Raw genomic sequence first — 13,031 nt, forward strand, 5'->3', positions numbered from 1 at the left:
TAATTGTTCATCGCGATTCGCGAAACTTATTCTTCTCTCTCATCTTCGAACTCTAGTAATATTAGATTTATTTGCGCGATGATATTATATCTATGAAAAAAAAAAAAAAAAAAAAAAAAAAAAGAAGTTGATCGAAACGTCAACGATGAAAAATGAAAAAAAGAAAAAAAAAACATCGAAGAGAGAAATTTTCCAATATCCCCATCGTTTTTTTCAATTTAGTTAGTTTAAAAATTACCGAATATAATTCAGGCAAGAGAAATTTAATAAATAGTCGAACGATAAAGAATATTATAAAGATTATTTCTATTAACGTGATCTATGGGTGCGCCGTGACCAGGTCTTCCCCAGAGCTTTCGCCAGGTATCGAAATGTCGTCTGCAGCTTTCCTGTTCCTCATTGCGTTCCTCCTGTAATGAAAATTCCATCAAATTATTTATTAGAAAATTATTCCTATACTTTTATCCCCCTCCCCACCCCCACACACACATCCCCAATTTATTTCTCTCTTTTCATAACATTATTAAATCATAAAACTTACGCATGCCCTATCTCGTTTCCATCGTATCTGTTCAGCAAGTTCTCCTATGTACTCTCTGTTGGTGGTGACTTCGAACAAAGGCAAGCTATATGAAAAAAAAAGGAAAAAAAAAGAAAATAAAATTTACTTAGTATTTCTCTCGTCCAAAAATTACAATTTTTAATGATAAAATTTAACAGGGAACTTGGACATGAAAGAAGTAGAACTTAGTTTGATTTAGTTGGACGTTTCGTCCCTTTATTGGGACTTCTTCAGCAACTTAATCTTTACAGTTCAGCGTCTTTTTTCATTGAGTAGACATACATTTTTCTTTTTATTAATATTCAAAACACAAAACATCTAAACTTCGTTAAATTGATCGTTATTATTTAAGTTCCTCAACAAAACTGTAAAGATTAAGTTGCTGAAGAAGTCCCAATAAAGGGACGAAACGTCCAACTAAATCAAACTAAGATCTACTTCTTTCATGTCCAAGTTCCCTGTTAAATTTTATCATTAGAAAATAAAATATTTTGAAAAATAATCTTACGATGGTTAATACGATGTAAAGCGAAATAGAAAGATAATCGATATCCCGTGAATCGAATATCTCGATATTGGATAAGAAAAAAAAAGAAGAATTCGAAACCGATCAAAATTGTGTGTTAAAGATCTAAAATGATATTATAATATAGTTCTAAGGAAATAAAAAATAGCAATCACGTCGTGTCAAGTTCTTTCGATCACAATAACGTTAAGGTGTGATTTTTCAACTATAAGGGGGATGTTTTAGCCCTCCTAGCCTTTTCTAGAAAACGACCAACCCCATCGAGTTTTAGATACCCTCAGGAAAAGTATATCGACGTCGAGAGTAAAGTGGTAGACTAGAACGTTAATACACAAGGGGGATGGAACAGCATCAGACAGGTAAAGCTGTCGGGGTCGGTGCATTCAGGTCAATGGGTTGATTACCTATAATGTAGTTATATCCCTCGAGTCTCGTGCGAACCCTAACCATTTATGCCGCCCTAGTCGTACCTCGTCATCTCATCCAAGCTATACTAAAGCGTGTCACTTTGAAGAAAAAAATCATTCTAAACGTTAAAATAGATATAAGGATTAAGTAGGAACGTGTTTGCTAATGAAGAAGTTGAAAAATCTTCTATTACAAAGATTTTACAAGATATTATATTAGAAAAAATATGATGGGGAAAAAGTAGATAAATATATATGTATATATATATATATATATATATATATGTATATTACAAATGTCTGATTATTAGATAATTAAATGTATTATTAAATGTAACAATTAATTTGATGACTTGGATATTAAATTTATTTGATCAAAATCGCGATATTTTGCTCGAAAGATGAACCAAAATTATCGAAAATAATAGACGAGTGATTATTTCGACGAATAATATATATAATTGGAACACCACGATACGTACGTGTACAGTATGTAGTCGTAGAAATAATTTCATCGATAGATATCCAATATAACGACACAACGAAGATAATAATGAAAAGGATTAATTAAAACTCTTGAAATGAAAATGAATTGTCTGAACTATCGTCTCTCACAGGGTACTTTGATATATCGAACATGATAGACGTTAAGATTATTATAGGAAGTAACTTACGATTCTATCATGTATCCCGGCCGAGTAATGTCCGTCGCATGATAACGAATATTCTCTGGTTGCGAATGATAACGTCTGCTGGTTAACAACGGCACTAATTCAACTCCGCCAGTTAACTTGTACACCTGTACTTCCTCGTTGTAAAGACCTTTCGTATCCCTCGACGATTGTAAATGCGATGTTATACCTGTTGAGAATGGAAAATAACGATTTGAATTGTTTAAAATGTATGGGAAAAAAAACAACGACGAGAGAAAGAGAAAGAGAGAGAGAGAGAATGAAAGAAAGAAGAATAGAATAGAATAATTGAATGTAGGGTGATATTTTACCCGGTTCCGCATTCGGATCGAAAAATGTATTCATGTCTGGAACAGTCAGAGGATCGATCTCCCTTTTATTATAAAGTCTCCGGATCGTCGAGTCATTGGTCCATCCCTGTAAAAGACCAGCGAACAATTTTCCAAAGAGTTTGACTTTTCGCAGGAAGTAAAAAACATTCCAGGAAGGAAGTTTCTCTCGCGACAGTCCTCGAAGAGAAAAATGATCGTCTAACCGTTCGTCGCGCTCACCACCACCACCACCACCACCACACACCACCACCCCCTCATCCTGATCCAGCTTAACTCGCGACTCTACTCGTTCCGTTCATCCATCAACGTCGGTCTAGTTAGTTGGCTAGTTAAAGTAAAGCTGGCCAGTTTATTAGCGAGAAAACAGAAAACCTACCATAAATCCACAGACAGTAGGAGAGCCGTTCATGTAAGTGAGTTCGTTTAACAAAGTGTGTATATATGTAAAGAGAAAAGGAGAACGAACGATAGGTAAAGAGAAAACATTAAAGAAAGAAAGAGAAACAAAAGGTAGAATAAGATAGATGGACAGAAGAAGAAGAAGAAGAAGAAGAGAAAGATAGAGATAGAGTCAGCGTTAGTTAACGTAAGCTAGCTTACGCGCAATAAGAAGTAAACTTCAGTCGAAGTGGAGCTCGCTAATAAATTTCAGTTTAAACTTTCCGGCTTGCAAGCTCGCAAGCTCTCGCTAAGGCGCCGGTTGGATCGTTCAATTAGGTAGTAACGTGCCACGGTTATGTGTTTGCTGTTCGAGGAGAAACCAGTAAGATGCGCTTGGTTGGTTGGTTAATTAAAAATTAAGAGTTTGCTTCTCTCCTGTAGAAAGTGGATCGTCGATGTAGCAAAAGCTATGAACCGATGCGAAGCGACGACGAGGGACCAATGCCAAGAAAACCGATGCAAGAAGAAATGAAGATCGTGCGATTACGACGACGTGGGGGTGGGGTGTAGGGGAAGGGGGGCAAAGGATACCTATCGAAGAAGAGAAAAAAATATTTCAACTACCTGGAAACTTTTTAGGACGAGCTCGTAAATGTGTATATATATATACACTTCTGTAATATTAAATTTTTATTCCGTGTATTTGTTTAATCTTTAATAATAGAAGAAAAAAAAAGGTACGTTTCGGAAAAAATTAACGAATCGGTTTTTTTATTCTTTCTTTCTTTTTTGTTTGTTGGTTTTTATCTATCGTCGATTTTTTTTTTTTTATTAAAAACTTTTTTTTCCTTCACGCAAAATATCTCTCAGTAGAGATCTTTCTAAGAAGAAGTTTTAAGAGGAATCGTTTCTCCATATCCTAGAAGATGATTACGACGTAATAGCCGATCTTACCGTCGTTTATCACTCGCTTAAATGAAATTCAATTAAGGTAACACAAATGTATGTATGTGTGTATCTCAATGTACGAGCACGTACGTACAGTACGTACAAACGAACGAACGAACGAACGAACGAACGAACGAACGTATACGACGAATAACAGTTCTACAAGAGTTATCGCAAATAAGGAGGTAATTAAAAACTAAGTTACGTAGTGAGAGTTACTTGTTGCGGATTTCGGAAGATAACGATGAGAAAGAGAAAGAGAAAGAGAGAGTGAAACCTTCAACAGGAAAAGCCAATAATTTCATCCTTTACGATTTATACTAACCCAGTATGATTCTATTCGGGTTATGGCCGTGAAATAAGCGATCAAGTTTAACTATTCATACGGTATGTTGCGGTAATCGTGTTTGAGATTTATGATAGTGGATGAAATATTCATCTGAGAAGGAGGCGAACGTTACCTACTAATAATTATCACGCGAGAAGATGAATTTATCTTGATACGCGAACGTAAGCTAAGTAATACGTATTTAGAAACTGTCCAGACATTTAGCAAAGATCAGTTTATCTTCCTTGAAATTTGAGACATATATTCGAAAATTAAACATACCACCTATTCGTTAACGAAAAGTTTCATCATTTTAAAATTAAAAGTGCGTAAACGGAAAGAAAATTTGTACAAAAAGATACACATTGATGAGGAAGTTTTCGGAACAGTGCATTCTCCGATCCAATCTGATTCGCGTTGGTATAATAAGAGAGAGTGAGAGAGAGAGAGAGAGTGAGAGAGAGAGAGAGAGAGAGAGAGAGAGAGAGAGAGAGAGAGCGAGAGAGTTGCTTGAGCAAGTTTGCTGGTATCAGCCAACACAGAACCCTCTTGTTCCTCGTGACAACGTAATTTCGTCGTCGTTCTAGCTTGTTCTCTCTATACCAAGCTGTCGTGTCTTCCAACGTAAAATCACGTACGAACCAATTTCTACCGACACAACAAAGTACACCACTCCTTCTCCATCTTCTTGTTCTTCTTCTTCTTCTTTTTCTTCTTCTTCTACTTCTACTTCTACTTCTACTTCTCAAACTTTCTTTTTTCTCTCTTTATTAAATTCTAACCGTGAGTAGAATCATTTCGAAAATTTCAGTTCGCTTCTTGATTAAACAAATATGAAAGATCGTCAGGTAAATAAATTTATCTCGTAATAAATAATTTATCTTAGACACAGACATGAGTTTTAAATATTATTTCGAATATTTATAATATCGTTTATATTAAATAAATATATGTAAATATAATAATAAATATATCTATATGAGAAGAGATGAAAATATGATTTATAAAATGATCGATTTCAACTAATATAATATGGTAAATTATTTTCTATCGATCAATTTTCGTACCATAGATTCCAAAAAGTGCACACCAAATAACTTCGGATCCCTCCAAGGAAGTCCTCCAGGACCAGGACGACCCCAGGGCCAGGACTGCACAGATTAAGCACGCACCGGCGAGGCATATTAAGCAGTTTCACCAAGAGATTCGCTTCCATTGACTATATGTACAATATAACCCTGTTTGTTTGGCTGTGTGTATGTGTGTGTGTGTATGCATAGGTATGTATATGTATACCTACTACGTGAAATCGTTGTTTCGTGCAAGAACGCGTGCTTACGCTAACCACGTGCGCATTTGGAAGCTCGCACGAGCAGCAACTAGCTCCGACTCCTCTTGGGAACTCCTAGCAAATAGGAGAGGAAAGACGTTTTCCTCGAGAAATCCTCTTTATTGTTATCTTTTATGTATACCTATCCCCCACCCTCCCCACCCCTCCTTACTTACAAGCTTCTTCGTATAATTTCTACATATGTAACGCTTTGAATATTGTAACACCCTCCAATTTTCGACACCGACTATGTGACAAGAATTTCTTCTTGATTATCTTCGTTATTCGATTCACGTGATAGTTCTTCCCTAGTTTCTTTTAATAAAGAAACAAACACAAAAAAGACAAACTTTATTCTTAGCAAACGACTAAATTACAGATGTGTAAGAGAATATTATTTGTTTTCTTTATTTTTTTGTTCATTTATTTATCATTTAAAATTATAATCCGTGATCAGAAATTCTTTACGCGCAAATCCGATCGATAATCAAACAAAACGTAAGATAAATATTTTCCAAAATTAATGTATAAGGTTCGTGATTCTGTTAATCATTCTCATTGTCTTCTTTCAAAAACTCTATTCCACGAAGAAAAATAATATAAATAAATCAATTAATATAATAAATAATACGTGTGAACCTTTTTATAGAGAAATTTTATTTACTAAAAGCACGATTGATTAATTTTGATGATACAGAAATGTAATGTTTTTTAAATTTACTCTCTGTGTGTGCGGTTTCTATTCGATCAGGATAGCTTTGCTTTGATCCTACGTTAGAAAATTCACACTAACGTATATCGATCTTTTTCGTTTCACGAGAAAGGGAAAAAGGCTTTTCTACGTGATCGGTGAAGTCGGGCGTGCGTCCAGAATTTGACCGAAAGGGATCGAGAGGATCGTGGTTTGCCGTTCTCTCCCTTTTTTTCCTCCTCCTCCTCCTCCTCCTCTTTCCCCTCGGCATCTCCTGATCCACGCTTTTTCTCTTTTTAAATTATTGCCGGTGAAAAAAAAGAAAATGTATCGTTCTCACCCCTACAAGAAAAATCCATTACGTATTTTTATTCAAAAATACTGATTCCTAACAAATATGACACACAAAAAAAAAAGAGAAATTATTTTCTTCTTTAGATTGAAAAGAAAAATATATATATATTTGTGTAATTTCTTTTTTAAATAATTTGTCTGTATTATCATTTAAAAATAACGAATATATACGATGTTAACGATTAACAAATATCTCTATAAAAAGAAAAAAATAAATAAAACTTCTCGGAGACCATTTCTTAATATTAACAAAAAAAGAAAAATAAAAAAGAAAAAGAGAAACGAAGTATCATCGGTTTATTCGAAAACAAGGTATCGAAAAGTATCTATTGAAATATCTGACTTCGTATATACGTCGGTTGTAAATTACAAAAGCTTTTGATATCGAGCCTGATCATTTGAACAAAATACAAGTGAATTTCAAAGGAAACAAAATAGCCAGTTACGAGAAGCTTATAAAAGCTTTCGGAATGAAGTAGTCCTTGGCATAGATATTGAAACGAATCGTGTCACGATCGGTTTTCGATTGGTCATCGTTGAAATTCAGAGGTCAGAGGGTATACGGAACACCTTTTAAAAGGATTGTACACGCGAGCCCACATAGCAGGCGTATTATCAGAGCAAACGTTGGCATGCTTGTATCGATCCATAGCGAAGGTTACTCTCTTATTCCTCTTTGAGTTTCGTGATGGTAATCGTTTCAATAATTGCGAGAATGAGTTTACATAACTCCTCAGCGATTTAATATTGAAGATACACGTAGAGAGTAGACTTTAGAAAGACACCGATTAACATATTCAATCCGAGTCATAATTTTACATATCATTTTACGTGCATTCAGAATGAAAGAAAGAAAGAAAGAAAGAAGGAAGGAAAGAAAAAAAAAAATAAAGAAAAAAGGAAGAAAAGAAGAATCTAGCGCAAAATTTGAAATTATAAATAAGCGTTTTGCGTCTTGTCAGATCGATTCTTCTTTAGTTTACCTGACCAGAAGAGGTACGACTCCTGACGGATTCCAATGGCTCCAGACGTACGTTTTTCTTTCTTAAGGTTGCCGGGCACGGAGCACCACCGCCTGGTTTACCCCAAGGCGAGTAGTTCGCCAGAATCTCTCGCAACTGGAAAGAAAATTAAGGGAAACTTCGCGATGGTCGTGATCATCCTCTTCTAACTATAGGACCCTCTCTTCCTCATACTCAGGAGCTTTCCTTTTTATTTTCTCGACCGTTGGAGTTTTGTAATAACGTAAGAAAGAAGAGAATAGATAAAGAGAAAGCTTCGTAATATCGTATCCTTCGTCTATACTTTCCTTTACTTTTTCTTTTCACTTTATCAAACCACCGATCTCTTACCTATTATCTTTCTAAATATTATTGTTCATAAGTTAGAAAATTGATCGGTCTCTCTTTATCGATCCACACCTTTTGATTTTAATAAAACATTGACAGATATAATACACATCGATAAACTAAACCTCCGAAGATATGAATATACCGAATCCAAATGGTCTCGCTATGTACAATCAAGTTCGAGGGTGGTTTACGTCAGCAGCGTATCCTTCGTGGCATGTTTCTCGGAATTGTTCGTTCGGATTATGCAAATGAAGTCCGGTAGGAATTCCGAAAGCATCCTTGTCGATCGTTTTCGACGTCGTTACCATTTCATACGGGGCACGAACTTGCGTGTCTTAGAAACGATAGGAACAGAATCGAATATGCAATGAGTCTCGAAAATATCTGTGTCGAGCGGATATGTATATCTCTGTGTATGCACACCCGAACTAGTGTATATCTATGAACAAAATTATGTATATAGTACAATCGTATAAAACTCGTTAATAGGAAAATGTATTACAATATATTATAACACATATACACGTGAAGAGACATTGACGAATTTGTCGACACGAATAATATTATCAATTTTAACGTAGAAAGAAAGAAAGAGAAAGAGAGAAAGAGTCGAATAAAAACTTCAGTTAAGCACCGGTTTTTATTTAGCAATAAATCGAAAAAGATAGTAGAAAAGAATTTATGACTTTCTATCGTTAAAAACAACGATCTGTAAAGGGGGAGGAGCTCTTAAAAGGATGCCACGGCCAAAGGGTACTGACGTAAATAGCACTCTAAAACGGCCGATGCCTGAACTTTTCTTTACGACGAAACGATCCGGAGCCTCAGACATACTTCTCGTTGTTCTCGATGCTTTTGACGTAGAAACTCCTCCTTCTGGTGATTCCACATAGTCGTCCCCTCTTGAACGAGTTGTCTTTCTCTGTCTTTGCTCTCGGCATCCTTGATTTCCGGTACATACGTCGTTTGAAAATATTCCCCTGCCATATCCACCCGGCCATTCGGGTGATACAACTCCCTTTGAAAATAAAAATAAAAATAAAGAAGAGAATAAGATCGAGAAATATACGGGATGAAAAATTGACTATTTTTTAATTTATTGTTCGCACAGGAGAGAGAAAAAAATATAATAAATGTTGTTGATACGAATCGTGTGCTTTTTTTGCACGTATGATACGTTATCCTTTCGTAAAATTATACGAAACGTATTAGACGATCGATTAAAACGACACGCGTAAGAGTAATAGAAGAATAAAAAGTAATATACGATGTATAAATTGCGTGGATACTAATTATTCATCATTTTGAATACGAATGCGTTGATGTGTTGATTAAAAATACATTTTTTTTATAATGACGATCTTCAAAATAATATTTAAATACCTCGCTATTTGTAATACTCATTTATTTCGATTGGAAAGTATTTCAATGTTTGGAAAGAAATTAAAAAAAGAAAAGAAGATTTACGTTACCCGTGGTAAATTGTAGTCTAAATATACGTCTTCGTGTCTCTTTTAAATGTTGTTTAAATTATTCTTTGGGAATTATTCGTATTTTAAATTCGGATATATAAAGAATATGGAAATACTTACACGAAGAAACGGGCACGAAGAGTTTTACGTACTGATAAAAGAATTTCTGATTGAGCCGATGAAACACGAACGAGTGGAAAGTCTTTTAAACTAGGCTTACATTCTTAAGTTAAAAGGGTTGCTCACCTGGTAAGGAAGAAACACGCGACTGGGGTTCGTTCGCGTTTGATAGTTGCCTTCGAAGGAGTTGCAGCCTTTTTGTAGTAGTTGCGTCGTCACCCCCGCTTCTTTCAACACATCCCCCTGCCACGGCCTTCTCTATAGATTATACTATGAAGGAACGTTGTAACTAAGCTCACCCCTGTCCTCCTTTCGACCTTCAACCCTCGACCTCCATTCTTCAGGATCGTGCCAACTCGAACAAGAACCTTTTTAAAGGTAACGAAGTTAAAAAAGAAATCGTTTTTTCTTCATTGTCACGTATTCTACAACACGCTCTCAACGTTATTAATAGTTTTATTTCCACCAATTTTATTATATTTTTAAGTAATGGAATTAAAGAAGAAATCAATTATTTTTTATCGCTTATTCTGTACCACCTCTCAACAATTATTAACAGTTTCATTTTCGCTAATTCATTTGTTGTTCCATTAATATTATTTAATTTGAAGTTTCTATATATCCCATCGCTGTATCCACTTATACTTTTGTACTTTTTGACGATTTATTTGATATATAAATAAAACAATGATAGGACGTTTTATTTTGTTAATGAATTTTCTTTTATGAATGTAATAAAATATAAATTCGTTAACTTAAATGCGTATATGAATAGAAAAAGTTGATCAATGGATTATTAAGTAACTACCAAGAAAGTTCATAAATGACTTATTACGTATCTACCGAAAAACTTTGTCAATGACTTTTCGTTTATATCTATGGTTAAAGTTCACCAATAACTTAGTAAGTATCTATAGTTTAAGTTCGCTAATAACTTAGTAAGTATCTACGGTTGAAGTTCATCAATAACATAAAAAGTACGTACGGAAAAAAATCATCCATGATTCAGTTTCTATTCAGAAACTTATTAATAATAATTTATCAATAAAAATAATGCTTTGACAAAAACCTTGAATTAAAAACATTTTTAAAAACAGATCTATCTAATTGATAATGATCGTATTAAAAAATGAAAAAGATAACAATACAAGAAATACTTATGGTCTGAGTAATTACATAATTATAATTTTCATTTGATGTTACATATAAGAAAAATTTTACGATAAATATTATCATACATTATTTTTAAGAACAATTATTATTAATTTAGAGGTTTATAAATAACAATTTGCTTAATTACAAATATGAGAAATCGTTTTCTTTTTTTAGTATTACTAATCAATAAATCAGTAAACGTATTGTCAAGCTAAAATAAACACCATATTATGCTTTCGTTCCAGCTAACGATGCTTTGACTTGAGCTTGCTGGAACATTTGCTGCAATTTTTCTAGAGTTTCCCTATGAGCATCTTGCTTTTTGTCCAAAGTGGCTATTAATTCTTCCGTGCGGCTCCTGGAAATGAAATTTAGTTGATATTTTCATTACAAACAAACTCGTTAAAACCATCGTGAACTTACAATTCGGACGAAATATAGTCCATACGTTTAGAAACATTTTGTTTAGCTTCATCTAAGTATTGTTTTATTAAACATGGTCCGATTAATTTATAAACTTCATCTTCAGACTTGAGGAGGTCCAACTCCTTTTTAACAGCAATATTTTCATTCAATTGTCCATCAAGTATTTGTCTTGTACGAAGTGCTTTATTGTAATCTGGTAAAAAGAGAATCTATTTATGGTACTTTTATTAAATAATCATATAAATATTAATCTAATTATACTTATCTTTGTAGTATATTAAAAAACTACTTATTTTTCTTACCTTTTTGAACTTGATTAAATTTATCTATTTCAGCTTGAAGCTTTTTCTGAATTTCTTCTACCATTTTCACTAAAAATATAATATTGATAAATAAATATTAAACATTTTTAGAACATGATTAGGTTAATAATAAATCACTATCACAAGTAACATTCAATTAATGTTTCATTTATCATTTTTATAATAAAAATTTGACATGACAAATATGAACTTCTGCAATATATCAAAATATTATTACCCATAAGAAAATTAGCATGCAATATATTTAAAAAATTATATTAGTGACAATAAAAATTAAAACTGATATTTGGTTGAAATTTCACTCACTATTGCTATGTTTAAAATTAGATATAAGTATTCCTTTAACTCGAAGTAGAATGAATATTTCTAAAATTAGTTAACGTTGTCTAAATTAGCACGCTGTTTCTTTCCTTAAGCAATGATTCTACGAAAGCGCTGCCTTCGTTTAACACCCACACTGCATAATATATACATGTGTATTAAACTTAAACATTTATACATAATGTATTTCTATATATACATACAGATTCATAGAAGTTGTGTAAACTTACATCTGCACAAGCAAATGCATACTATATATAAATTTATAATCTATAATAATAAATGATTTTGTACATTAACTTAAAATTTATATCAAAAATTAAGCTGCACACGTTGAGATCAATGATAAATTCGATCTAATTAGATTTACAATAAAAAAGTGGCGGGTATTTGACAAAATTCAACAATTTTTAAACATAATCTAATTAAATTAAATTAAATTAAAATTATGTAAAAATATTTGAAATAATGTAAGCTATTAACATGAACTACGTATTTATTCTGTATTTTAAAAATTAATACTGTTAATCTACTTTATCAGTAATTATTTGACACCTTACGAGAATATCTGAATAAATGCGCAAATAAGGATATGATGTGTGTCAATGTTGATTAATGCACGACTGTGCATATACACAATACGTAATATACACAACTACAAGAAAATGCATATGAGAATATGTAGTATGTTTACCTATTCGCATGTACCAATTAATCTTGATGCTATGACTAAATATACAAGGCACAAAACTATGTTTTTATCCTTATTAAACAGGAAGGATCCAAGTAACGAATGAAAACATAAAAGTAACAGAGAAGAGAATATTTAAGGAAAATAAAAAGAAACGGTGGCGCTAGTAGTTATTATAATATTTTTATTGGTGCGCCGTACGAACCAATCACGTTGTCGTTTCAACACGTTCATGGACGAATTAAAACGCTCTACGATAATACCACAAGAAGGCACGCACAATGCACTCTGACGGTAGAAATGGGAAACGTCAGTATCAAAGTATGGTGTCCCCTCTTAGTTTATTGTGAATATTTTTTTCTAATATGAGTGTGTTACACAATTAAAATGATAAAAAAAAAGATTTTATTTAATGTAAATAATTAAACAGACGTGACTTCTTGACATAAACGTTGACGTCATGAATAATTATAAACATAATCAATAACATGATTACGAGTATTTTGAAACAAGGTATTATCATTCTTTCATGCTTCCAGATGTTATCCAAACATCTCGTGATTATTAAATTCTGTTTTCATTTGGAAAATCTTTATAATGTAAAATGGTGTAAATTTCTA

At 33.1% G+C, this 13,031-nt stretch overlaps 2 protein-coding genes across 5 annotated transcripts; both read right to left on the minus strand.

The window, feature by feature from the left end:
• Positions 1-207: 207 nt before the first annotated feature.
• On the minus strand, positions 208-10,250 carry LOC106788301. Of its 2 annotated transcripts, XM_014751446.1 has the most exons (9): positions 9,622-10,250; positions 8,738-8,921; positions 7,535-7,669; positions 5,477-5,581; positions 5,244-5,327; positions 2,499-2,604; positions 2,170-2,356; positions 542-626; positions 208-410 (listed from the first exon to the last, which is right to left on the minus strand). In XM_014751446.1, exons 2-9 carry the CDS (start codon positions 8,888-8,890, stop codon positions 264-266), a joined length of 1,002 nt encoding a protein of 333 aa, XP_014606932.1. In that variant the 5' UTR covers positions 8,891-8,921; positions 9,622-10,250; the 3' UTR covers positions 208-263. The 2 variants fall into 2 exon arrangements, with proteins under 2 accessions (XP_014606932.1, XP_014606933.1); XM_014751447.1 differs by lacking the exons at positions 5,244-5,327; positions 5,477-5,581.
• Positions 10,251-10,655: 405 nt separating this feature from the next.
• Positions 10,656-12,774, minus strand: LOC106788302 (prefoldin subunit 6). Of its 3 annotated transcripts, none has more exons than XM_014751448.1 (5): positions 12,415-12,774; positions 11,706-11,765; positions 11,379-11,447; positions 11,074-11,269; positions 10,656-11,008 (listed from the first exon to the last, which is right to left on the minus strand). In XM_014751448.1, the coding sequence occupies exons 1-5, from the start codon at positions 12,422-12,424 to the stop codon at positions 10,879-10,881; spliced, it is 465 nt and encodes a 154-aa protein (XP_014606934.1). In that variant the 5' UTR covers positions 12,425-12,774; the 3' UTR covers positions 10,656-10,878. The 3 variants fall into 3 exon arrangements, with proteins under 3 accessions (XP_014606934.1, XP_014606936.1, XP_014606935.1); XM_014751450.1 differs by having other exon boundaries at positions 11,706-11,856; positions 12,415-12,764; XM_014751449.1 differs by lacking the exon at positions 11,706-11,765 and having other exon boundaries at positions 12,415-12,766.
• Positions 12,775-13,031: the final 257 nt, after the last annotated feature.

The sequence above is a fragment of the Polistes canadensis genome, unplaced genomic scaffold (assembly GCF_001313835.1).
Source record: "Polistes canadensis isolate GaletaPanama2010 unplaced genomic scaffold, ASM131383v1 scaffold_134, whole genome shotgun sequence".
NCBI classification, from domain to species: domain Eukaryota; kingdom Metazoa; phylum Arthropoda; class Insecta; order Hymenoptera; family Vespidae; genus Polistes; species Polistes canadensis.